Genomic DNA, 27,074 nt, shown 5'->3' on the forward strand with positions numbered 1-27,074 from the left:
TCGAGGCTAAATACAGAGCAACACAGGAGAAATTTGCAGATGCTATGGCTATTTCACTTACCTAGCTGGGTATGTTTTTCAGGTATGTTTTTGAAAGACTTGATCAGTAGTCTAAGAGCTGGCTGTGATAATTTAATCTTTGACAAATATTGAAAGGTACAAAGTATACATCTGAATCTCACATTTTTTTAAGTAGCAAAGCCCCTATGAAGCAATTTTGAATAATAAAGGAAAGCTCAGATTCTCAGCGTCTTAGATACAGTTCTGTGTGAGCTCTCACACATGCAGACCAACATGTCGAGAGGATCATGAAGCCCCATACTCCTCTTATGCATTTTGAAGTCCCATTCTGAAAAACACAGAGCTAATCTTGTAGCACAGTCTCACTTACTGCTCACTGCAAACACTGATGAATAACAGAGCCTGCTCAATGTGTTTTAGCATCCTGAAGTTGCAGAAGCTCAGGCCATACTGGCATACTGGTCCCAGTCCAAGAAAGAGTTTACACATGTGCTGGACAGTCAAGATGGAATGAGCTGTGCTGTTAAATATCTGTGTGCGTGTTTTACCAGATGGGTCTGGTATCTTCAGCACTATGCATAATCAAGGGCCAGGTTGGAAACTAGCAACTGCAAAATACCTTGCATATTTGCTCACCAGCTATGTTTTTTAATTTAAAATGTTTCCTCTGTAAGAAAGCTAATGACCCTGGGGTAATCTGCACGTACAGATGTGCATCTTAAACTGAAATTTTCAGTTCAAGGATTAGTCTGATCAAGAAAGCATGAAGGTGGTGCATCCGTGCACCACTGCTTTCGCTTGAAGTGCATATCCAAGCTACACTACAAAATCCTCTGCCCTGCAGCACCAGCCATTGTCCCTGAGGAAAGAAGGGGGAGCCGAACTCCACCTGCCTGCAAGCCATGCCCATCGCTGATACGTGGTGCTGTCAGCACTGGGGGATGGCACACCAGAAGTAACCATGTCAGGGAGAGCGTGCAGGCAGCAAAAAGGAAATTTAGAAATGGAGACCAGGATGGAAAAGTCTGCTGAAGCACTGGAGGCAGGAAGACTGCTCTTGAGCTTTGGCACAGGCCAGCAGATTGAATAAGGGAGACCGAGAAGCATCATGCAAGCACCAACGTGAGGCACGGTGGGAGCTGGATTTCAGCAGATGCTCAGTTGAAGAAAAGAGCACAAAGGAAGGGGAGAGTTAGCCAGTAACACAAGCAGACTTGGTGAGAGCTGGGGGAAGGCTGAATGTCAGGCAAACTGAAGAGGGCAAGAAAGGAAGTGCTTTATAATCTCCAGGTGAAATTTTAACCTATCTCTGCCTGGAGGTATGCCCTGACACTCTGGCCATTGGACACCCCAGAGCTGCACCCACCACTCATTCTTCAAAAGAAAAAAGAAACAAAGCCGACATACCAGCTAGTTTTTCTGAACCTCACTTTTAATGTACAAATCTTTCAGCTGACACCTGCAAACATACACCCGGACTTTCCTAGCCCACCTGCTCGTAGCATGGGAGTTTATGAGCCTCACCCAAATTCAACTTAGTGAAACCTGCCTTGCTCCATGTGCCAACTCAGTCAAGCCGTTCTAGCTTGCCCATGGTCAAAGGTCCACCATATTTGGCTTGGAAAGTAGCATTTGCTGAATATCTCATGTCCAAAGGCATCGGCAAAGTCCCTGATGTCAACTTCTACAACAGAGTACAGCGGAACATACTTCAAGTTCCTAAAAGCCATTTTAATTCCCTTTGGAAATATTATTACATTAACTTACTGTCTCCATCCACCATTTGAAAGGGAGAGCAGGAGAAAAGAATAAATCAAGAAAGATCGGAACTTAGCACAATCACTTTAAATGCCAGCCACTTAATTCTGCCTGAATACATACTTAAAACAAAACTTTAAAAGAAAAGGCTACAGAGGAAGTTTTCAAGAGAGGAACCTGAAAAACCTGAGAATGTTCTGAGTACATGAAAAGTAACATATTCAACACTAATAGGTAAATTTGATCCCGTGACATATACCCCATAAGGAAAAGCTTTAGGATTCCACATACAAAAGTTAACTATCAGTGGTCTATTCCAATTTTAATGGAGCTAAGGTGATTCATATCAGTCAAGGAGTGCGTCCTAATTTTTTAGTTCTTCCTGCTTCTTCCTTTAAGAATAGCTGATGTTTTATTAATGTAAAATATTAACTTTCAGTTAGTTGTAGGTTTTGTTCCTACTACCTACTTCAACCCAAATAGTTCAGATAAGTCCTGGATAAACATGGAAACTGAAAGTTGCTTATCTGAATCAAACCAAACCACTAAATACTTTGAAGTTGGTCAATTGTTGTATATGCAGTGGAAACTGCTAATTACCTTCTAGTCACCTCATCAAGGCAAAATGGTCCTCTAGACTTCAGTCATTCTGCATAAAAAATTATGATAAAATAGTTAAATCACTTCTAATTTACTAATTTAGCTACTTTTTTTCAATGTTGTGCATGCCTTACTTGAGCACCTTGGTTTCAAACATAATAAAGCAAATTTTGGCTGATTTAATTTGAAAGAGAGCAATTTAATTCCAAAACAAGCATCCTCACATGGAATTGGACTGGAATAACAAAAGAGGCAAATTATAACAGATTTTGTTATTGGTATGTGGACAAGTTGACAATCAGGAAGCCAGTTGTCTTTCCAAATCCAGTAACATTCCTTCTTTTCTTCCCCAGACACCCCAGCACAGAGCACTATCATGAAGACAGGGAAATTGACTGTAAGAGACAGTTTAGTAGTGCTAAAGCTCAACCAGTGTCCTCAGGAGTTCATTAAAAAGAAGCCTTTATTACTCAAATTGACATTGCCTAACAAGATTCCAGAAGAGATTTTTGCTTATTTTTAGGATAATGAGAATTTTATAGACAAGTCATTTCCTTATTCTCCCAAGAGAAAGTGATAGATTGGTGCACAACAGACTGGCTCCCTATCCCTCATTTCTTCAGCATCTTTCTTCTCCTATTAAGTCTTTTTTTTTGCTTTCCCTTCATTTTCTATTTAAAAAAAGTAACCTCTCTATTGGCATTGAAAATAAACATTAGGAAAAAGAAAACAGTCAGAAGACATGTTTTATTTAGTGTTTGATAAATTAATCCTCAGGGAGGTATCCAGGCATGCTAACACTAAATACCAGTTCTAGCCAAAAAAACCCCCACCTCCACCTCCAAAAAAAAAAAAATCCCCAAATAATAACTTGCACATGCTGCAGTATTTCCCTGGCATGAAATCTGTTGGCCAAAATAAAAGAACTGTGAATCACACATACACCTATTATAAATACATTTTCATATGTCTTAATGATTGCAAAGCCATTGACAGCTACTGGAAAATTAAACTTCCTATTGGGTAACCCTGGTCTTCATTTGTCAACACAGAAGCATGAAAATGTATGCAAAATCTCCCATGCTTGTTTAAGTCTAACTCTAAACAGTGAAAATCCAACTCTTTCCTCTGTAACTGAGTACAATCAAACCTATTTGCAGCTGAGCCATCGCAATTACAATACCCAAGGGATGCAACGCACAGGGGCCGTCTAAAGGGCATACAACACAGCAGAGTGAAGTGGCCATGGGGGTGAGCTGTGCTGGGACTGCAAGTTCACGGGCATATGATGCAAAGCATCTTATAGTCACTGAGCAAACAGCAGCAGAAACAAAGACATCAACTCCTCCCAGTGCTGTTTTTTGCCCCCTGCACCTTACTGGAATGGAATTTCACCTTCCCAAATGCCTTGTGTTTCACAAATATATATATAGGGGGGAAAAAGTCTCTCTGCAGGGTCCATAAGAACCTCGTGATCCAAAATGCCATACAGTTAGAGCTACCATTGAATCTTGAGCTCATACTTGATGTGCTTGCCAAGCCTGGCAGCTGGAGAACTGTGACGTCTCATGGTTAGGAGGGGTGTCATGAATGATGTTGCTTGGTGACACAATTACTTGCCATGTATACCCAATTTCTTCACACCAGCAAAATCATTCATGATCAGTACAGCTTACAGCTTGAAAGTTAAACAGTAAAAGAAATTCTTATTCCAGTATTAAGTGTCCTAAGATGTTTATCATGTTGTGGGAAGCCTCTATCCCGGTCTTCAGTTTCCTTTTACTTTGCTGCACGGACACAATGTCCACACACAAGGTACAAAGGCATCCACGTATCACCACGGAAGTCTCATGCTATTTTCTAATACAAGTGTCTTGAACAACTTCTCTGTGATTGTAAAAGTCTGGGTAACTGAATGTTCGACATGGCAAAAGTATTTATGACAACATGACAAGACAGTTCATTAAAAGCTTCTTACATAAATGGAAAATTATATTAACCAAGGTAAAAAGAAAATCTGAAATTTGAGGTGCTACTGTACACAACAGTATACACCAGATATTCAAAGGATGAAATGTATGTGCTAAGACCTTTGTAAGAGATTTAACTCAAAGGAAGGATGGAGAGACAAAGACCTTTTCTTAGGCATAACCAGAAGTAATCAAAGCTGGCACCATGATGACGCTGGATGACACTGTCCTTAGCGGCTATATGTTACTGCTTCAAAATCCCTGCCTTTACTTGAAATACAAAGCTAGAAACTGAATGAATGTTGAAACAAACCTGTACCTCCAGCCTCAAGAAACAGGCCTCCTGGTTCAGAGCTGGAGCACATTATGAAGAGACTGAAAGGCCAAGAGAAAAGTTAAACTTGATTAGGTCCCCAAACCATCTCTTTCCATAACCAGTCTCTGATAGATGCCAGGACTAGATAATGCAGATGAAGGTGAAAGAGGTTTTAGTAGGAAGATACATAATTATCTTCCCAACCCATCCTCCTCCATCCATGTATTAGGTTGCACCCTTGTTTCTGAAAGCTTGCCTTAGAGCATGTGAGGATGGGCTGCAAGTCACAGTGCCCCATCAGGGCCCCACACAAAGGCCCCCCGATCTGTCTTACAGCAGGGCACCAAACTGGTATCGGGTATCTCATACTAGGGGTGTCCACATGCGAACAAAGTTCCACGTGTATGTATGGCTCCTGCAGGGCGTTAGTAGAGTAGCCAAACACTGATAAACTCATAACCTCCCTCTAACCTCCTTTCCAAGCCAGCCCTAATAGTTGAAATTGGCTGCAATCCTCAACCATAATATTTGATATCCTTTCCAAGAAATGCGCAATTAACTACGATAGCTTTGGATAGTCAATATTCAGGGGAACTAGCACTGCTGTTGCCTGGGCTGTGATTCTATTCTCTGGTAGACTCCAGATCAGTGGAGCATAGCACATGAACCTCTAAGATCATTAATTAATTAAAAAAAAAAACACACAACAAAAAACTCCACAGTAACTCTCAAAAGTTAACAAGGGCAGAAAAAGCAAAATTCCACATGGCAAGTGAAAGAAACTTCAGAACAAATCTCATCTGTTGTAACAAATACCCACTAATTTTGTCTTTGCACATCCATAGAAAATTCAGATTCTTAGGATAAGAGAGTAGACTATGGTGCACAATTTTAGAAATGCAAACTTTATGCAGCCCTGAGCCAGTAATACCACCTCTTCAGAGAGCAAATAACTTATTATTAGAGGTGTAGAGAGCTCTATATCCAAGTGACAGGTCTCCATCCAACTAAATAAGAAAATGCTGCCAAATCTATTTCTATAATCTCAATCATCTCATATGTTTTCATTAAACATATTAAATAAAATGAGAGATGAAAAGTGGCCTATTTATCCTATACTAAAGTAATAAGAAGGCTTAATTTTTTAATATTTTCAAAGTGAATAGTATGCTAAAGGAATATAGTATGTTCTATAAACTACAGTAAGTATCTGTCAGAAGAATAATCTCACTGAAAATTTTCAGTATTATACTTACTTGTTTGCATTCTCCTTGCAGCAGGGGGCCATAATTATGGGCCCACATTTCTCTGTTCTAGACTCTGCACAAACACACAGCAAGAGACAGCCTTGCCCCACCGACTTTACTATCCAAGGTCCTAAGGGCCTAAAGTCAAGAATAGTGTTAAAACACATTGCTAGTCTGGAGTATTAAAATCTTAAGTAAAGCCAAATCTTTTAATATGTGAGGGATAACGTATTGTTTCCACCACAGTAAATTTTCTGATGGCAAAAGCTGTTGCTGCTGTTTCTTACTTTTTTATTTATTAAGAAAAATTTTTAAAGTGCTAGAAATTATCTATGTAGCATACAAATACCCAAATGGAAGCAAGGGAGTTATGCTCAGCACACAGCCATTTGCAGGAAAAATTCTCTACCAACAATTCCATTTCTTCTATATGCAAAGCTCTAAACATGGGAGTTCAGCTGGATGCACCATTGCAGGCATATAGTATTTCTTCATTTCAGACTACTTCTTTGCTGTCAGGGATACTGAGCCTACATACCCAGTCCTTGTGCACTCCTCATAATAGAATAAAATATCCTGGCAACAATGTCACAAATGACTCATGAGTGGTACTTTCCTTCATACACAAGCCGGTTCTGGAAACATACCCTCTGGTCTTGATGTTATCCTCCTGATGGCTCAAATGACAGCAGCCATTCATCCATTCATTCATTCATTTCTTCACAAGATAATGGGAGGATGTGAAGCTATCAAGAGAGCTGGCAAGAGCCCGTAAGGCCTGATTAAGCTTTTTCTAGGCTTTGGGAATGAAGCCAAGAAAAAAGCCACCAGGTTCTGATGTCTTTTCTTTGTAACATTTTGTTCATGTTTAGATGAAATGCAACCAGTAAAAAAAAAAATATTTAAAAATCCCTGTTTTCCTTTTCCTGCTTGCATTCCCTATGGGCACTCTGGCAGCTTGACAAAATAGTAACTGAGAACAAGCACTGCAGAGCCAAGTCCTGGCTGCAGCTGAACTCCACGCAGGGAGTGCTGGGGAGCTGCTGGGACACCAAAGGGAGCAGCTGAAGTGCTACGCAGCCAGGCTGGTGTTTGCACCCTTGATTCCCCAAATACTGCACATGGGACACTCACTTCAGATTTGAACAGAACAGAGCAGGAGCTTCAGCAGCATTCAGAGCAGCAGGAGAACAAGCAGCCTCCCCGGGGTCAGAGATGGCTCCACCAGCCTCTCTTCCCATGGCACTAGAACAACCTGGTGACAATGTGTGGTCTTGGGACTGCTATAGTTATACGGGTGTATATTTTGATTTACCTTTCAGAAAGAGCAGAAAAACTTATTCAGAAATTTCACATTTACTTTGAAAATTAAGCCCTCAAGAGCCTTTTTTTTTTAAATTCTGAAATTTAAAGCTCTTCTTGCATCCTAAGCGCATAGAAAGTGCCATCTTAGATCAGACCAAACATCCTTCTAGCCAAGTATCCTATCTCTGATAGCAGCCAATAACAGACACCCAGAGAAAAGTAGAAAACACAGGGCAAACTCCACAGCTATACTTTAGCCTCCAGAGGAGCAAGATTAAGCAGCCTACCTGGTATTCCCACAGTGAGCACACCACAGACTCACACAGAGGGATAACTGGACATTTTGGGTTGTACCCTGCTCCTCTCCTAATAAACCCAACATCCAGTTTTCCCTTTGGAGACCTACTGGGGTTTGAGCTGATCCTGCCACAGAAGTATCTTTTGTAACACTGAGAAACAGTTGTTAATCAGTAATTGTCAACGCAGAGCCCAGTATTATATTTGTAAAGTTAGGACTGTTTTGTCCCTTGTGCACCCATTTACTCCCATCCACGTTAACTTCCTTTGCCATTTTGTCATCAGTTGTTTGGTGTCCTAAGAACCTCCTGCAACTGCTTGCAGGCAGCCTTCCTCCTTTACTATGCTAAAGAGATCAGTTTATCATCAGCAAACTTTCTATCCCTGTTCACCCCTTTTCTAGATCATTTCTGAGCATGTTGACAAGTCTAAGATATTTGCAAGGATCTGCTGGTAACCTTTTTCCATTACAAAAATAACCATTCATTGTCACCACCTGTTAGTTATTTGTTGATGAGAAGAGTTTCTCTACAAACTCAGGGCTGCTTAGTTTCTTCAGTAGCTTTTGGTGAGGGATCTTGTTGGATGCCTATTAGTTGGATCTCTCTGTCCGTATACTTATTGATACATTCAAAGGACTCTAACATCTTTGTAAGACGTAACTCTTCCCCTTTATATTGCAAATATCCATGTGCCTCCTAATTCTATTTTTGAACCATTTCTATTAATTTTCCCATTAGAGATGTCAGGCGTACCAATTTGCAGATGCCAGGCTCAATCCTATTAATAATGTTCTGTAGGTGCTCACCCCAGTTCAGGATAAACTGAAAAACTTACAAGGAGTCTGAATTAAAATAACATATTAAAATAATATCTGTATCCTCAACTTTGAAACATTAATTTTCTTTTAGTGTAGAATCATTTTGTATGCATGCATGTGTATATGCATATATATGTATATAAAATTTTCAGACCATTGACCAATGACACATCCCATTGAGGAAATGAAAAATCAACCTCCAGCCTAATCAAACCAACACTTAGGAATCTTTTGCTATAAAGCTGACACTAAACACAATTTGACAAAAGAAATAAATTACATTTAATTTATGTAAAACCTGTAACTACAAATTCTTACTGTTTTAGTAATGCTTTAAATTTTTTTCCAGTTCATTTCCTTTTCTTTTAAGTGTCAGACTTCTAGATAAATCTTCGAATTGGGGCTTGCCAAACCTATTCCAAAGTTGCAGCACAGAAGCAAATCATGAGCACAGCAGCTAACACACCTCTGCAACCATCTAGGAAAAACACATATCCATCATATGTCTCCTCCATCTGAATTTCAGCATAATCCTTTTTCCTGCATTTGTATTTCCTCTGGGAAGGCAATAATGCTTACATTTCCCAATAATTTATCCTATCCTATCTCCCTCTCAAAACCACTCTATTACCACTGGGGAATTAAACAACAGCGAAAAATAAAGAAAAGTAAAGCTGTCTGAATCTGACATTCTCCACCTCATTGATTGCATCAGCAGTCCCTCAGCAAAATTAGTGGTTTAAAGCATATTACTTACTGCATTGATATAAAAAAAAGACTAGTTTTCAACCTCATCTACTTACACATTTTTCATGTGGATAAGCATGGTAGTAACATGCCATGCATGCTTATATAATTCATTTATTAATTTTTTTATATTTGATAATTATCTCATTCTAAAGAGCTTGGAAGCTGTGTTGGTCAATAAATAAATGTATAATGTTCAGATTGTTCCCCTTTTTGGCATTAATAAAAATATCCACAATATTGTTATTTAAATCAGGAAATATTTAGTAAAATTAATAGAATTTGATTGGTTTGTTTCTGCTATGAGAAGAAGTAGAAGTAGTCATGGATAATTACTCTGCTCTTTATTACTCAGAAGCATTATTTGTATTCTGTCCAACCACACAAAAATTTAAGGAATTCCTATTGACTGGTGACTACTAGCAGATTGATGGTGACCTAAAATATTTCTGATAAAGTTAGAACAGGAGATATCTCTCAAAAGACTGACAACATACCAATGAAGTACAATAAATATGTATTTCTAAAGGACTGTCACTGCACAAGAACTAATAATTACAAGATGAGTATGTGAATTTTTGCATCTTCACCAGCTTTGTAAATGTATTTATTTTAATTATGGTTACTGCCCTTTTTTAGCCTCTGGTGACAGCCAAGTCCCAGCTGAGAAGCTCCCAACTTTGTCTTATCTCTGGCAACATAAATGTGAACTGATAACATTTTAAAAAGAGGGAAACAACAGGAAGGGAACCGCACCTTTGCAACGCTCACAGCAAGCTCCTCTCTGTTTAATGACGAGAGCGCAGTCCTTGGAGAGCATCGGACACTTCTCCCTTTTGCAGGTAACTTCCTTATTCTGGAAAAAAGAAAAAAAATAATTAGACAAAAGCTATTGCAAGCAAGCCAAATCCATGGCTGCCATTTCTTACAATTCAGAAAATAAAATGTGAGGCTAGCAATCTGCTTTTTCGCTTCAGGAGAGGTCTTTGTGATTCAAAACATCTTTTTCCCCTTGAAGGAATGCAGTAGAAAACAGTCTCTGAATTATCCAGCAGCCCAAGTAAATGGTGTTTAAACTCCACTTAGGTGGTAATTCATGACCGCTACCCACCATAGTACAGAAAACGTGCCCCACTGAAGAAATCCACTTAAATGAACAAGTAGCTACACGACACCCTTGTTAAAATGTCCTCGGGGTCTTGAGGTGCTGCCCCATGAACCGCACAGCTCAGGAATCATTTCTCATGGTGACAAAAGGACAGACGGCTGAGGAAGAGGTGGTGACCTCAGAGAAAACAAAACTCTCTGCCACTGCTGAAAGTAATTTTTAGCTAGCAGTATTACCTAGCTACCTAGAGGTCCTTCAAAAGAGTTTACTATGTACTATACTGGAAAAGAGACTACCGTAATTCATCTTTCTCCCCAAGATGTTGAGAGTCAATGAAACACCACAAGCAGGTGGAAATCACTGTACATTATAGTGTCATCTTTCTATGGCAAAAAGCCAGCAATGGCCAAGGCCAAAGAGCATATTGATCACATTAAGGAATGTCAATAGAGGATGTGTGACAGCAGACAGGAGAAATATTCTATTTATAGCTTGCCTTGCCCCTGTGGTGTCAACCTTCTGGTTATCCCTGCCTTTAAAAAAGGGCAGAAAACAAATACTTTGGGCATTTCTTTCAGTAAAATTTTGCTACTTGAAATTCCTGACTGAAAGTAGCCCTCTGAAGTCACCTCCACCTATAATTAGTAGCTCAGTTCATTAAGTGACACAGGTGGCCATCTCGTAGATGCAAGGACCCACCTCACCCAATCTTATGACTTAATTAGAGACCAAAAAATCAAAGGGCTAGAAAAATGTAAATCATAAAACTTAAGGAAAAGGAGCTGTGCTTGCCAGTCTTTCCCTTTTGCTCCTTGTGGTGTTATTCAAGGTGCCTGTGAAGGATAACACACAACTTTTATTACACTCCAGCTCTTTGTCTATAATCAGAGGTTTATTTTCTTCAAAGTCACTGCCTGATCTGATGGGAGCTATAAAGGCACTTCAATCTTATCAGTGTAAATGAGGACTCACTCTCACCAAGCCAGTGTGAAATCAGCAAATGAGAATCAGGCCCTAAAGCCCAGCTGCAGTGACACAAACAACTACTGTAAAAAGCCATGTCACCCACCGCTAGTCACTGCTACGTGCTGGCTGCTTTGCATCACTCCAGCATTGCAAAGCAGCCATAAATGCAATTTAACTGGCAAGTTAAGCTGAACTTATGGCAGGTCTGTAGCTCTGGACCGGCACAAAGCAGCCATGGCACGGTAGTGCCACTGGCTCAACAGCTTCTTTTTGGAGCACAGGGTGAAATCTTGGTTCCCTTTATGTGAACATAGTGCTCCCTGACTTTGCCTCCATAAAGCCTGTTGAAAGGCAGCAGAATCAAGTTTACCAAATCAGCTACAAATAGTCTGTATTTTAAAGGGTTCTGCTAAGATCTGATTCTCTTTAATGAGAGTTTGCTCAAGGGAAGATTTAATAAGCCTAGTGGCCCCATTACCTTTATCTGTGGGAAAATGGGTTTGAAGGAAGGGCAAGATCCAGTTTAGAGTATGTTCCTTTGGAGAACATCATTTACCTAGCTGTAGCATGCATCATGGACCTCTACGAGATGCATGGTGCCCTTCTGGGACAACCTAGCTGGGCTGGACCCACATCAGGGGGCTACAAATGGAATATTTCTCCTGCATGCTGTCACACATCAGGGGGTCTGGCAGGCACCTACCCATCGGACTCCCTCTTCAAAGGAAGAGATTATTATCACGGATGGCAGCAAGAGGGATGAGAAGTAAAACACAGCTCCGTATTTTTTTTGTTCCCTGATTCCCAGGGGACTCCTGGGGAAAAATGTCTCATGCAGCCCAGCTTCCCCAGGCAGCTTCTCGCCCTCTCCCCTGAGCACTGGCTGCCTCCCTCTGCCCTCAGGTACATCCTGACGTGGTTGTTTCTTGTTGGCAATGCAAAATGTTCCTAAGGATGACCCCAACACACATATTTCAAACAGGAGATACTTGCTAGTTACTGTTCACAAGTAAAAGCCTCCTGTTTGCCCCACACCACTTAAATCAGAAATCTTCTCTGCCGGTGATGAGTTTGGTACCATTGAGCCAACCCGGGGGGGCTGCCAAATTTGGATCTTGCTCTTCTTCCCTTATCACCAGCAATGCTAGTGGGTCAACCCCAAACTCAGGACCTGCATTACAGGCGAGGATGGAAGTAACTGGAAAGAGAAAGCAAAACTGAGCCAGGGTGTACATCTTATCAGCAGGAGGTTTTCTGGGAGGGAAGATTTTGGAGTTCATGTCCTGGTGCCAAGGGCTGTTTTACATTAAGCGGATGTTCCACATAAAGAACATTAGCTGCCCACAGTGCAGCGAGGGGAACTGAAAGGTCCTTCCCCCTTGGAGGGTGTCGTAAGCAGTAGGCTACAGATTCATATTTCCTTTTACTATCCCAGTAGACCTTGAACTACTTGCTGCTCAGTGTCCCAGCTTGAGCAGAAGAGGGGCTTGTTCCTCATGCTCCCAAAAGCCACCAGTCCTGACAGTGAAGATGCTTGTGGGGAAAGCAGGAGATGAATCTTTGAATTGCCTCTGGACGTGGAGGGCACTGACTCTGGATCACCAATCACCATCTCAAAGATGAGTTGTTACAGCACGGGGCTAAAAGGTGGGCAGGAGGTGCCACATTCACCACCATCCCCCTGCTTTTTTTTTTTTTTGCTTTTTTTTTTGAAGAAAAGAGCAAGAACAGCTCTGTCCCTTGGAGGACAAGCTGCATTCTCCTGCCTGCAGGGACAGGTCTGTGTATCCCAGGTAAATAGAGCCAATCTTTGCCAGCACGAGAAGGGCAGCTAAGCACTTAAGTGGGGTGGGATTTGCAAAGCTCATGTTCCTCCTCTCTAGCTGGTACTACAGGCAAGCCCCAGACAGCTCAGAAAGTGGCTGTTTCAGATGCCACCCCGAGGTGCCTAACTCCCTGCCATTGGGGCTGGGCCGCTCTTCCAGGGTGCGAGGTACAGCATCGCTCAGGGCTGCAGCCCCCACCGGTCCTTTAGGGGCTTTTTGCTGAACAAACTTATGGTAGAGCCACAATTGCAACACACTGCCCTGGCGTAGTCTTCACAGCAAAATCCCTTTTGTACTACAAAGAGATGAGCATAGCTCTGGGGAAGTGCATCCAAGTGCCTCTTGCTGCTTCTAGGACCGGATTTAATCCCAACATTCTTCCAAAAAATCTGTTGTTTTATCTCAGTGCTGCATCTTGTGGAAAACTAGGCCAGCAGATGTGGAGGAAAGGGTTAATGTACCATGCTGATCAATCATAGGACAGCAGCAGATAAAACAGGGCTGGTAAATCATTGTTTAGTCTACTGCAGTCAGGCATTATCCAGTGCAGATCTCCTAGGCCCACTGGGTGTAACAGTACAAAGATAAAGAGCAATTGTTACTGGGAGCTTTTTTTTTTCCTTCACCCTGTCGCCCAAAACACTGCTCTTAATGTCTACTGTTCATCTGCTTCTTTCAATTCTGCTGCCTCCTTCCCTCCCATTTCACAAGGGCAAAGCAGAGGACGAGAGCAAATGGACTTTAGCAACAAATCCTTTCCTTCCAAATATGTCTCCTCCTACCCCCAGTAATCATAACATTTCATTACTTGTCCCAGCCATACATTTAAAAAGTCGCTAAGTAGCTGCATGCAAGAGAGCTGTATAACCAAACCTCCATCTGTGTTGTCAACAGCGTCTCTGGAGTTGTTGAAAGCTCTCAGATACTTTGATTTTTGCTGTTATTAAGAGAAAACTTCTTAGACGGCAACATTCAGAAGCCAACAGTTATGGGAGGGTAGGGGATTTTTTTCCTTTTGTTTAAAGGACATGCACTCTGGCACCAAGAAGTGCGGAAGAGACACATGGCTCATAAATACATAAACCGTTTGCTAAATCAGAAACCTGGGAGTCAGTCAAATCCATAATAGGATCCCAAGATTCATAATAAATAACTTTTAATTATAGTCCTGAACAATAGTTATTTTAAACAGACCGTTTATAGATTCACATCTGGAAATTTTTTTTTTTTTTTCCTAATTTAGTGCTCAGGCACGCATACAGAAAGGGAGAGGACTTCAGCTAAGGTTTTTGTTAGTGTTGGAAAAATACATATTTTTTTAAAAGAGGTCAGGCTGATCCAGAACAATGCTGCCAGAGCTGACGCAACTCCCCAGTCAGCACTCAGCTCGGCAAAGGGTTCACACTGGAATCCCAGACTCCCTCGGAAAGGAAAATTTAGAGAAGTGCTGGAGGATCATCCCAGACTCCTCTCCCGTGCTCACCAAGCCTGACTCCTGCAGAATGCATGTTTTAATGCTTTTGGGGAAAGATCAGAAAGTTTTGTTGGGTGCCCATGTTTCTCCCCTCTCCCATGCTTTGCCAGTGGAACCCAAAGGTCTCTTTAACTTGGCATGCAAAGGTGATGTCAAATTCCCATACAGGAGAGATACACTAACCAGACCTAATACCAGTGTTACTGCTTCATGTTACCTTTATTACAACCTCCTCTCAAAACAATTTGTTCACCTTCTACATACACCTCGTATTTTTACCTTCCATCAAAGAACTCCACACAAAATAGCCCATTCTGGTGACAAAGTATATCAAACTAATGGCCTTAAACTCATGTGGTACAGTTAAATAAAATGCCAACATGAAAAGAAAAAGAAAAAAAAACACTTAAAAGAAATCTGAATATTTGGCAGAGGTCTTGGAGAGGATGTGTGCCAAACCACAGCTTGGAAGCCGCAGCCAACTTTCTACAGGGTTCCCCACTGGGCTCCTGCCGGCTCACAGCAGCCACCAGGAGGATGGCTCTTTCCAACCTAGATTTAGCTTGGAAGAGGACAAAAAACCTCTGAGTCCACTTCATTTCTTCAGGGCTGTAGCAAGGCGTGCCTCCATCAGCGGTACCCTGAGCCCACTGTTGTGCTGTCACAGCTGGCTGCTGAAGTCCTTGCAGATGCGCGTTCTCAGAGGGCTAGATTTCCATGGTGAGAGTCTGTTGATTTTTTCTTTTTTTTTTTTTTTTCCTTTTTATGTATTGAAAATGCTTTTAGGAGGCTCGCATTGCATTTCTGATATCCTGAGGTTATTAACTATTTATATTGAATAGGAAAAATGTAGCTTAAACTTTCCTTTAACCAAAAAAGGCTGTGGAGAGAAAAAAAAAAAAAGGCAACAGAGACAGATTAGGTAGAAATATGAACTACCATTAATGGCTAATCCTGAAAACATTCATTTTTTACCATTCTTCATCACAGTCCCACTAGTAACTCTGATAGGACTCCTCACCACGTAGTTCAGAGTGTCCTTAAGTTTCTGCCAGGAGAAGCTTGTGGGATCATCCACCAAAACAACAACAATTTTCAAACAATGGCAAAAGTTACCCCCGGGGAATTTGGGATGCAGCTTTCAAATATGTAGATATGACCTTAGGAGAAGAAAAAGCCATTTAAAATTAATGAAACAAGTGCACTCAAGTGCACGGAGCCTCACTCAGACCACGCAGGCCACAGGAGCAAAGGTTTGGGCCAGCACTGGCCAAAGGCTCTGTCCCTCAGCAAAGCTTGGGAGCACCCGGCTCCCAAGCATGTGCCTGCACCTAGGGTTACGTGCAGACAACCCCGATGTTGGGCCAACTTGTACTTGAGAACAGGCTCAGACACGTGCATAACTCATGGTCTAGACAAATCCTGAGGCGCTTTCTGAAAATAGTACCCTTGCTTCTTTGGCACTCCTGCCTGGAACTTGCTGTCTCAGGTCCGATTTACAAACTTCCCTTTAACTGATGAAGTTGATACAAGCAAGCAATCCTTGCTAATACTGTGGGACTGCTGTCTTCCATGAACATTCCTCTGCCTGAGCAAGAGCTGCACAATTTGGCTTCAGGGAGGATACACCACTCCCCAAGGAGAGATGTTTGCAGGCATTTTGAACCACTGTCAAGGGAGATGAGAAAAAGGTCTCATTTCCCTTGTTCCCCTCCAATTATCTGTTGGGTTTTTTTCCCTTTGCAAAAATAAATTTTGTGGGTACAATAACAAAAACGATTTAGCACACTAGGTGTGTTTTTAAATTCCAGGTGGAAAAAATATTTCCCTATGAAACAATGTCTGTTCTCTGCAAAATGATACAGTTCTCTCTGTTTACCCACATACACCTACAAACACCAAGGCATATGCTTCACCCCACAGAGAGAAAAGTCCTATTATTTTAAGAGTGTCTTCAATTTCAATGGGACAACTCACTGGAGTGAAGCCAAACATATGCTTCAGTACTTTCAGCATTAGGTCCTTGCCCACGGCACAACATGACTGCGAGTTCAGCATGAATTGCATTAGATGCAAATGATGGTATTTCGTGAGGAACAAAATATGCCAGTTCAGTCCACAGAGTCTCTCTTTCCTTTTTTCGAGCAGAGCACTCAGTAGCCTCCAATTTATCTTCTCATCCCTGTAATCTCTTTAGCTTCTCTGGCCATTCTGAGGGCAAGCAGGGAGGCGGCTGCAGGTCTCCCTGCAGTGGTGCTCAGCCAGCATCAACCACCCCCTTCAGGATTCAAGCTCTCCCCACTTCCTAGGAAAGATGATTAAAACAATGATGCTGCTGAAAGATGACACTGAATTTCACTGCAAATGGGTATTCCCCACTGCTGTAAGGAAGACGTGAGTATGTGCAAGTCATTCAGGACACATCACTCACAACCCATTATAGACTGAACAGATTTATTTTTTTTCCACTGTGCTTAATGATGTTCACCAGCATGAGGAAAGTGACCTCGGTGGCCCACTGCAATCCCGACGCTCCCTGACCGCAGCCCGCTGCACTACTATATGGTGAAAAGAAAGTGCTTTCTTCCTCTTGTATTTGTTTGCATTAATGCAACTGCTAAAGCTGCAGCTGAGATCAGGGTCCCATTACATCAGATGTCATGTAAGCACATGCAAGGAGTACATCCCTGCACCAGTGAGCTTATCGACAAAGTAGACACAGCCAGACAAAATGACCATAATTGCAGATTAAGTCAGTGGGAAAGCCAGAGCAGGATCCAGACCGCTTAGCTCTCAGTCTCCCTGCCTCCATCTCAACCTCCAAGTGCTACTTTGGATTACAGTTCTTCAGCTGTTAAAGGCAAAACTCTTTACCTGTCAACAGAATAGCGTGATGGTCTTCTAGCAATAAGAGACACAGTCTTCACAGGTTCCCACCAGTTTGTACTGTAGTCCAAAAAACTACCTTTAGCAATCTAGGAGCCAGGTTTCAGAGAAGGGGTTTGCACTGGGCTTCTTGTGGGAGACCACACCTTTGCATTTCACAAGACGCGTGCATTTAAAATTCACAGCTTTTTCTGTGAATTTTAAATACGTTTTTAAACAAACAATTAATGTTTTTTCTACGTGTCAATAAAGAATTAGTATTAATTATCAATCACCTAAATCTGATGCCAATACCTATGAAAACAGTAGTGACAGGCAATACCTGTCAATTTGAGGCTCAGGGTGCAAACCTGTATCTGTGCTGCTGGAAAAGGTTACAGCTCACTGACCCAACCCTATGAGCTTATGATCTACCCCTTGCTGGATGTTCCCAGTCACTCAGATCAGCCAGCAAAACTTTTCAGATATCACTGCCCAACTCATTTTGAGCTAATTGAGTGACCTTGAAAGCGTGATCCAGCCTAGCCTGGTTTACCCTGACTGAAGCTGATGCAGCAAAGTTCATTCTCCCAGAGAATAGATGAGCAGCTAAGAGCCCTAAAATCTTCCACTGCCTTAGTTTGATCCAGAGCCCACCCGCACACAGCTGAAGTCAGCAGATGAAGACAGCATCACTGTCCCAGGTGTATTAGCTCTTGGAGCATGCTGCTCTGCTGACTCCCCTTAAGTGCCATAGGATGGCCTGGAGAAGTGGAAGTTTGCTCATATCATCCCCAAGCCAAATTAGTCTGAAAACTCTCTAAGTAAATTCTAGCCCAAAAAAACGTTGAAGATGGCACTGATGAATTATGAAGCTGATTTCATAAAGGGTAAAGAAGATTGTGCCAAAGGTTTAAAATAAATTATTAAATCATTTGAATACAACAAGTTTTAGATCAAGCCATGGTGTCACATTCTGTCCCATCACAAAAATTAACTCAGTCCCATCAAAAAGTGTCCTAAAAATACTCTACTTTGGTTTCTTAACTACCGCCATTCTGGTCCTATAGACTGTGTTCAGCTTACTTCCCGGCAGACATTGCCAATGAGAGAAAAACAAAACCATGAAAACAATAAAAAAGAGTACATCAAAACCTGAGTCCATCAGTTCAGAAACCCTATTTTTGGATGAGATAACTATATCTTCTATTACAGACTGAATACTGACCAATAGCAATTTTTCTTCTACTGATGTGAATTAAAACTTCATTTGACATTTACTTAAAAGAGGTGCATTGACTGTTTCTTTATAAATATAATTTCATCACATTTTGATAGGCTAAATCTACAAATATATTATCCAAACAATAGTTACCTGGCATTGCATCTTTATTGCCTTTTCTGTCTGAAGTCTGCTTAATCAACCCTTACACTAGAGATTTAGGCAGTGACAAATGCTCGACTTTTGGGCTTGAGCCTGTTCTAAAAACTTTGAACAAAGCAGCCCTTGAGGCCATGTACTTCTTAAAGAGTTTAAAAAGCCCAATGGGCCTCCTAACTTACTCTGCAACAAGTCATATCCCATGAAGAAACTCACTTCTGTACAACACAAAAACAGGGCTAGATTAAAGAAAAGGGAAGAAAAAAAAGCAAGGTCCCCTGCTGCTCTGTCTGGCCAGAATCATGTCTTTTAATGCCCATATCCTCTAAAAAAACGATGCTCTCATGATATATTACCCTAATACATCACCAAGTGACAGTTTTCTCATGATACTGTATCCTCAAAGATGTGATGCATGCCAGAAGCAGCAACAGGAGAGCTCAGCTAGGGGAGGGAAGGGGGAGGGTTTTCTATTTTCTTCCAAATTTTTAATCTACACATTGTTTTTTTTAATGTTATTTCATCAGAAAAATCCCTGTCAATCCCAGTTTTCATAATCCAGAGGTCTCCTAGAACTTTTGCAGTAGTAGCACAGCTTTTAAACTGGAAAGCACCAAAAAAATTCCCCTCTTCATTTAATTGGAGCAAGTTTTGAAATAGGACCAAAACACTTGAGGAACAACAACCAAATAAAAATAGTAGCCCAAAAGAGAGCAACAAGAGTCTGTTCTCTATTATAAAATTATTTAAGCAAGAGGCCTCCAGACACTGCTGTTTTAATGAACTTGCAAGAAAACTGAGCACTGACCCCACATTTGTTTTCTTACGTGATCTTGCCTGTGCTACACAGTGGTATTAGAAAAAAAAGAGGAGGTTATTCATGGCGGTCTGCAGAGAGAAGGGGCAGCCCCCAGCTTGTCAGTTTCTATAGAGAAGAGTAGGAAGAGGCAAGGACCAAGAGCATTTCAGGCAGGACTCCTTGAAGGGGGCAAGAGCTTTCGAGGTCTTTTAATGCCACCTTCAACTCACAGGGGCTCACTTCTTTTTGCTGCAACTGCTCCGTGCTAGTAAAATCTTGGAGGGGCAGCCAAGAATCCTAGCTGATGGACAGCTCGTGGCAGCAGTCATCGTCAAGCAGGCTTCATCCAGCTGGTGCCAGCAAGAGAAGGCTCAAGGTCACGGGAGAATTTAGTCAGAAAAAACTATGCCACAATGATGTTTTATTTGACACATCTCATTTCTATGTGTTTCTACTTCATATCTGCTCAAACTTCTGATGGATGCAAAGCTTCCATCAGATGCAAAGAAGGAAGGTGGAATAAGCTTTCCTTTGTTGCGATCAACTGGCAAATTAAGTTAGATTGTGACTTTCAAAACTTCAGCCAACGCTGTAGCTACTAGGAGAAAAAGCGTATTTTGACTTGTGAACTAAGCAAAAGCAATGTGGAAGTCATTGAGAGAAAACTAAAAGCCAAAGCTGTCAAAGTCACTTTCACAGTCCTTGAGCTGACTTTGACCATATTTTGTGGCCTGGATCTCACTGCTTTTGGGTGAGATGTAGCAGCCCTCATTCATAGCAGTGATCACTTAGCCACATGACAATACCACTGCAGTCAATGAAACCACCCACATGAGTTGAGAGGTTTGAGCTGAGCTCTTCAGCGCAGACACATGCACAATGCCCTATGTACTGGGTAGACCCACAGTTAATTAAACAGTTATTTTTGAATGTTGCTCTGGAAAGAAGTTTGCTGTCCAAAATAAGAAAATAATATTGCACAACCACTTTCTGCTTGAAAAATCCAGTGGTTAAAACATATTTTTGCATAATCATAGCCCTGCAGGGACAGTTCTCACTTCTGAAAAACAAATTCCCTTCTTTCTGTTTTGCACATGTAAAAACAAACAGATTCTGTTATGTCCAAAGCTTGCAAATCTCAACTATAATAATACATTGGATAGAAGCCATACAAGCAGATTTTTTCCTCCGCCTATGTTCCCTTCCCTCCTTCTTTTCCCCTGCCCTATTTGCACTGCTGGAAGTAAAAAAAATACCTGTTTCTGACAAGTAAATGGAGCTGACATTAGAGCGAACCTTTAAGGTGAACAGGGTATGCACAAGCCATTTGTCATCTTGACAAAGTGATTTTCGGTCACCAGTGGGACACTTTAAAGACATCTGAATGGTTGGCCTTGACCACCAGCATTTCTTACGGCTTATAAAAGGACCCATGGGACTGAGAACACAACCTGCTTTTGGAAGTGACTCCTGCAGTGGTACCTTTTGATAGATGTAAAGGCAGTGTGATATATCAGGTGCCATCGAGACCTTTGGAAGCAGGTTATATTTACGTAAGTATCGAGTGCAGATAGCATCTTGTTAACCCAATTAATGAGACTCAAATGTCAGAAAAGGGATTATGCCTGGCTCGAAGTCCACAGCACTCACGAGGCAGCCAGAGATGATTTCATTGTGTGGGACAGCACTGTTCTCTTTGAAGAGCAAGAAATCAGGCAGCAATGCTACTACACAGGCAGCCGAGGGGGGAAAACACAGGGGAGGGAGAAAGATGGTCTGAAATCCAAAGGTTTCACACCTTTAGCATAAGAAGGTCTCTTTATGATGAGAGACTCAAGTGCCATGTAAAAATGAGAACCTGGGGTTGAACTGAAGAAAACTAAAAAGTATCCACTTGAGGTCTTGGAAACTTTATTTTTTTATTAACTGTACCTTCCTCTGCAATTAGTGAAAGCCCTCATTGCCAAGTCACAGCCCGATCTGGGCTGGAAGAGGAACAATGTTCCATCCAGCCAGTCCACACTGCTGTGTTTGACATGGGCAATTGAAACACACTTCTCTAGCCTAGAGAAGAGCGGGAGATTTCCTGACCAGGATGAGATCATTAATCTCTGCATCAATGACTCTTGATATACTTGACAGTAAACTGCTTTTCTCCCACAGCCTCCATACTAAGCTATATGACATAAGAGGAGATGCTCCTGTCACCCAGGTCAGAGCAGTGAACCCTGAATGGCACAGCATGAAGTACTCAGCCCCAAAACAGAGAGAGGGGTTTAGGGTAAGGCCTCGTACTCAGCAACTCCTCTCAGCTCTCTGCTTGGCATGTCAGCTGTAAGAAATCCCTGTTCTGTGTTGTCCTCTCCATGGAGGAGATGAGATAGTTAGCATGGGCTACTTGGGCCGACAGCCCAACCTAAGCACTACTCAGTGGGTTAACCTAAATCCTTTGATGGTAACAGTACCTTATGGCCACAGTCACAAGTTATCCACAAACACACAGTAGTAATATCAAGTCTCTAGAAGATGCTTAAAATCCTTTTAGACCTCTGGTTCCACAGTCATATATAGCTTTTCTGGAGTCACATCACATCCACATCCTCTCAACTAAAGCTCTGTCTGACCAGTAGTTTTTGTGCTGTCTTATATGTAAGAGGTAATGCCCAGTGAACAGGCTGGAGCTGCCTACTCATCTCTCCAGATGGCTGCCTTCCAGCAAACCTCCCTTTTGTTGTAGGTGACTTGCTTCCTTTTTCCCTTTTTGGCTCCCATCTTTGTATGTTTCCATATGCGCACTGGTTTAATTATGCAGAGAAACCTGATGACATCAAAGATACTAATTTTATACTAAAATGATTAGATACAGTTCCAGTCACCAAATATGTACCCTTCATGTAACAAGAAGTACATAAAATCACTCAAATTTCTTACTATCATGGCCTAGAGTTCTAGATATTTTTTAAATTTCTGCTTCAGATTGATTTGGGGGTCAAATAGTTTTGCTTGAGGATTGGAAACCTTGCCAAGTTAAATCAGACATATACATTTTTCCAGAAGCTATACAAATTGCATGCTGCTTCTGTTTCCCCCGCATTTTCATATTGCACAAGCTCTGGTTCAGTGTCAGTGCACTATTCTGCATGTTAAATGTCCACATCAGCAAGTTTCTCCAGAAATACTTAATGCATTTAGATCATAGACAAACTATGCCTCAAGCATGCATCTGTTAAACAGGTTTCTAACACTACTGCACCATCAACATTTTAATTGGAAATGATTTTAATTGTCCAGAATTTTTTATCCACTGCATTTACAAACAACCCATCCACCAACCCTTGGTTTACAGGCTAAAAAGCTTGCATGTTTTGCATTCTGTCTGCCAGCATAATTTCTTTCATGTATTTTAATCAAAAGCATTTGCCAGATTGAATCACCAATCCACCTAACCTAGTTAAATGCTCCACCTCACCCCAGAACTGGGGATTGGGGGGGGGGGGATAATGCTAAATATGATCAGCTGTGCACTGCCACGTACAGAAAAAAAATATTCTCTGTTACAAGCAAATAATCAATAGTCTCCCTGTCATAGGAGAGCCTGCTGGTCTTATCAGTATTTTAGGTCCCACAGGCAATCCTTCAGCTAATAGCCTTATCTCAAGCCCAGCCACCCTGCCTGGCTCCTTCCTGCCCCAACGATTTCCAAGCAGCACAACCTGGAGGTATTTCACTAACTGGCACAATCAGATTGTAACCACTACGTAGCCTTAGAGCAGTTGTTTATCAGCTCTTCCCCATCTCTCCCAAACCATGCCTCAACTGCACATCACCACCCAGACAGAAAAAAGGAGGAGACAACCTCAGGACAATCAAGGTCTGTTATTCTTCAGCCACTAATAAATCATAAGACAAACCAGAAAAACAGATGCAAATGTATGACTCTAGCTGGCCATCAGAATACATTTCGATGGTTCCAAACCTTAGGGAAGATCCAATTCCCACTGAAGCCACTTAATATAATTGAATATAAAGATGTCAGGAGCAGCTAAAAAAACACAAAACAAGAAAACAAAACCCAAACCACACAACTTTTAGCCTATGAGCTGTCAGAAATCTGATTTTCCTGGCCAGGGCTCTACAACACGTTGGCTTGCATCCCCCCCGGGTAAGGAGGAGTGCAGAGCTTCTGCTTCCATGCCTCAAGTGAGATCTTTAGCCACGAAAGAGGAGGTGAGCCATACCATGGCCATCTGGAGAAAGCAACAGCTGGCCCTGCAGCCAACAGGGGAGCCTAGGGTTACTGGCTGAGCACCTTAGCAGCCCAGGGCTGAGCACTACCTGTTTTTTGGTATGAAGTAGTAGAAATGACAGTCTTCAACTTCTCAAGTCTGGCGCAGCTCGGGACATTGAAGCCAACACAGTGCTCGGCATGGAGAAATTTAAAACTGAAATGAAAGTGTCTATGTTGTTGAGGAATTTGCCCTAAATATCAGATTTACAAGAAGCTTCAACACTGCAGGTTGGGGTTTACGCATACATAAGGCAGCATTGCTATCATGCGACCGACTGCAGATGCCCTATGTGAACTAGGCCTGCTCCAGAGCAAATGCAGTGTAACCATGCAAGCATAGCTCTAAGGCAGAGTTAAAGAAGACCTGATTCAATCTTTAACATTGAAGCTTTGCAAAAAAGTTTACTTAAAACAGAGACTCAGAAAAAACAGGGCCTCAATTTGTCAGGGAAAACATCAGATCTTTTGCATCGTTTTTCTAAATGGCATTTTATCACATTTCCATCTTTTGTGCTCACATGAACAAATAGATCTCCAACTCTACTGCTATTTCATAGTACTGCCTTTTGCTGTAGCACTTTACAGCACAAACATACAATGCTTGCCTCTCTGAAAAATCTACAATACAGAAAATGAAAACTATAGCCAGGAGGCTGATGTGTAGAATGGATGAGGAAACAAGTAAAGAGGATGCAGATCACAGATGATGCATGAAGACATGTTATTTTTCCAGTGAGGTGGTGGACACGGTCCTAGTTTAACAGCCCATTTCGGACCACTATCTAGAGCAAGTGGATTCCAGACACAAGGAAAATGGGGAAAAAAAGCAGGAAAAAAGTCTAATAAATAAATGGGAGAGACAGACAAAAAGTATATGAAATCCAGATCTCGGCACACAAGGTCAGTGCCTGGGGATGACAAGGGATGGGGTCCATGCTGTACTTGGACCCAGACCATGCACAGCACTTGATTCAGCTGGATGCAAAACCCTGCACAGAGCTCAGTCGGACAAATGGTCAGACTAGGAATTTTTTAGCTGCAGCTTAATTGCATAAGATGAAGAGGCCAAGAGACCTCAGAGGAAGTAATTACAGCAGTTATTAGGTACAATATGAGCAAGTACCGGTATGATAGTCACTTTAATAGTAGTATTACAGGTAAAAGCTTTTATACAATAGTGTTTTTTCTTCACAATGGCCTTTTATTTGACCATAAGCTCAATGTAAAAAGGTTGCATTTTCATTTGATTTTTTGGTTGTTGCTTAATATTTTTCTTCCCTCAAAAATTTCTATTAAAACATGATGGGGAAATAAAACCAGATATTTGGTGGGGAAAAAAAATATCTATTTTTATATAGCAGCACAAAGCAGAACAGCAGAAGTACTGACACTGTGAGCCATTCACTTACAGGACCATAATTCTTAAAAAGACCATTAACAACTCAATGCAAGAAACTTGAAAGCTAATAAAAACTATATACAGGTAACCGTATGCTTTTAAAATGCCATTTTGATATTGGACCAGCTCTTTAAAAATGTTCTTATTGGCAATAGAAAAGTGCCTTAACTTAGACTGATCCATTTTGCACTTATTGTGGACACATTCCAAAAACATTTGAAACTTATATTACATTTTTCCATTTAGTTTATGGCATTTTTGTGCCCCTCATATTTTTCCACATATTATTTATACATTTTAAATATGTTCTTTTGTATTTGAGTTCTCTGATCCTTTAATTATGCCAAAGAGAATCTCATTTCCATACTTGATGGATTGGATCTTCATCACTGTTACAGTGACATATCACCAGCTCTCTTCCAGGAGGGTTTTGCCAAGACCTATAATCAGTTCAGCATTATGTGCATATGTATGTTTGCTCAATACAGCTGACTCTATGTTAGAAATGTGCAAGTAGTGAACTCTTCACTATCCCATGTGGTCTGAGAACATGAATTAGCTTCTTCAAACCTGCAGATTTCCAGAAAGGCTTCACCATAAGCTGCCATTATGACTGTGCACCATGTCTCCAAACTAACTGTCATGATAAAGCATAGCAAACTGAAGGCAAACATACCTGCGTAGGGATGTGCCACACTCTGAGGCAGCTCTGGGATGTGAAGCAAAGTGCAGAAAGTGGACTTCAAAAGGTCCACAGATGGCACAGACACAACACCCAGCTATACAATCACGGTCATTCCTCACAGGAGAAAATTAGATGAGATGTTGCACGTGGTACTACTTCTCTAGGGTGGCCATATCTGTTTATGGGACTAAACTGACTTGAACATTGCCTCAACACCGCTGTTAAAAACTTAGAGAATGAAGCTAGAGTAACCAACTTCTACCATAGGTAGTTTGTGTTTCATTCTCAGACAGGCCAAAGTCTTGTCTTATGGATGTTGCATGAATTAAGAACAAGTACAACTGAGCCTACCTGAATCATCCTTCAGGAGAGCCTACCAAAGCAATCACCTCCACAACAGGTAATTAACCAGCTCTGGGCTCTTCATTCAATTCACTTCTCACTTGCAAAACCATCTTCATAGACACACCTATTGGTCTTTGCTCTCCATGACAAAGCACATATGGGACACCCAGCTGCACCAGACATGGAGTTATGACTGGTTTTTGGTTTTGGGGTTTGTTTTAGGGGTGTGGGGTGTTGGGTTTTTTCTCATTTAAGAGACGGCATATACATCTGTATCTTTTTTAAATTAGATAAAAACTAATAAAGCTTTCATCATGTTGGAGCATGTTCGTGTTCCAGGAACCCTTCCTACACCGATCAAAACAACATTCTCTTTTGCAGTAATATGGGGATGAAAACTACTGTCCCATAGGCTTTTCTGTCTCTTTGTTTGCTATTTTTGTGGGTGAAGAGAAAGCTGATTATACTACATAGTAATAAAGACCAAGAATATTTAAATTGAAAGAAGATGCAGTCTTGGTAGATTCTGTAGTTGATGTATGTAAACTATTGAAATTAAATAAAATAAAATAGGTATGAAAGAATTGTTTGATGATTTGATTTTATTTTTTTTAATATGCACTACTCCACTGAAAATCATCTGGGCCACATTATACCTTGACGCAACAACAATTGAATCCTGATGTACTAAAACACTCCCATCTTCACAGAACATGTGTCAAACACTTGCTCTCAGGCTAGCTATGCACTTTCAGTTTGTGTATTATGCCACAGAAATCAACTGTGCTACAGGTAAAGAACCCCAGCAAATCTAGTAGCTTTCTTGCTTTAGTCTGCAATGAGGAGATTGGGGGGGG

At 41.3% G+C, this 27,074-nt stretch overlaps 1 protein-coding gene across 1 annotated transcript in view; it reads right to left on the reverse strand.

The window, feature by feature from the left end:
* BMPER (BMP binding endothelial regulator) overlaps positions 1–27,074 on the reverse strand; it is a 148,299-nt gene that overhangs the window by 114,769 nt on the left and 6,456 nt on the right. Inside the window, exon 3 of the mRNA XM_010582838.1 lies at positions 9,838–9,937. Within this exon, the coding sequence (XP_010581140.1) occupies positions 9,838–9,937 (100 nt within the window). The remainder of the gene's footprint in view (positions 1–9,837; positions 9,938–27,074) is intronic.

Source organism: Haliaeetus leucocephalus, unplaced genomic scaffold (assembly GCF_000737465.1).
Source record: "Haliaeetus leucocephalus isolate CR32 unplaced genomic scaffold, Haliaeetus_leucocephalus-4.0 Scaffold83, whole genome shotgun sequence".
NCBI classification, from domain to species: domain Eukaryota; kingdom Metazoa; phylum Chordata; class Aves; order Accipitriformes; family Accipitridae; genus Haliaeetus; species Haliaeetus leucocephalus.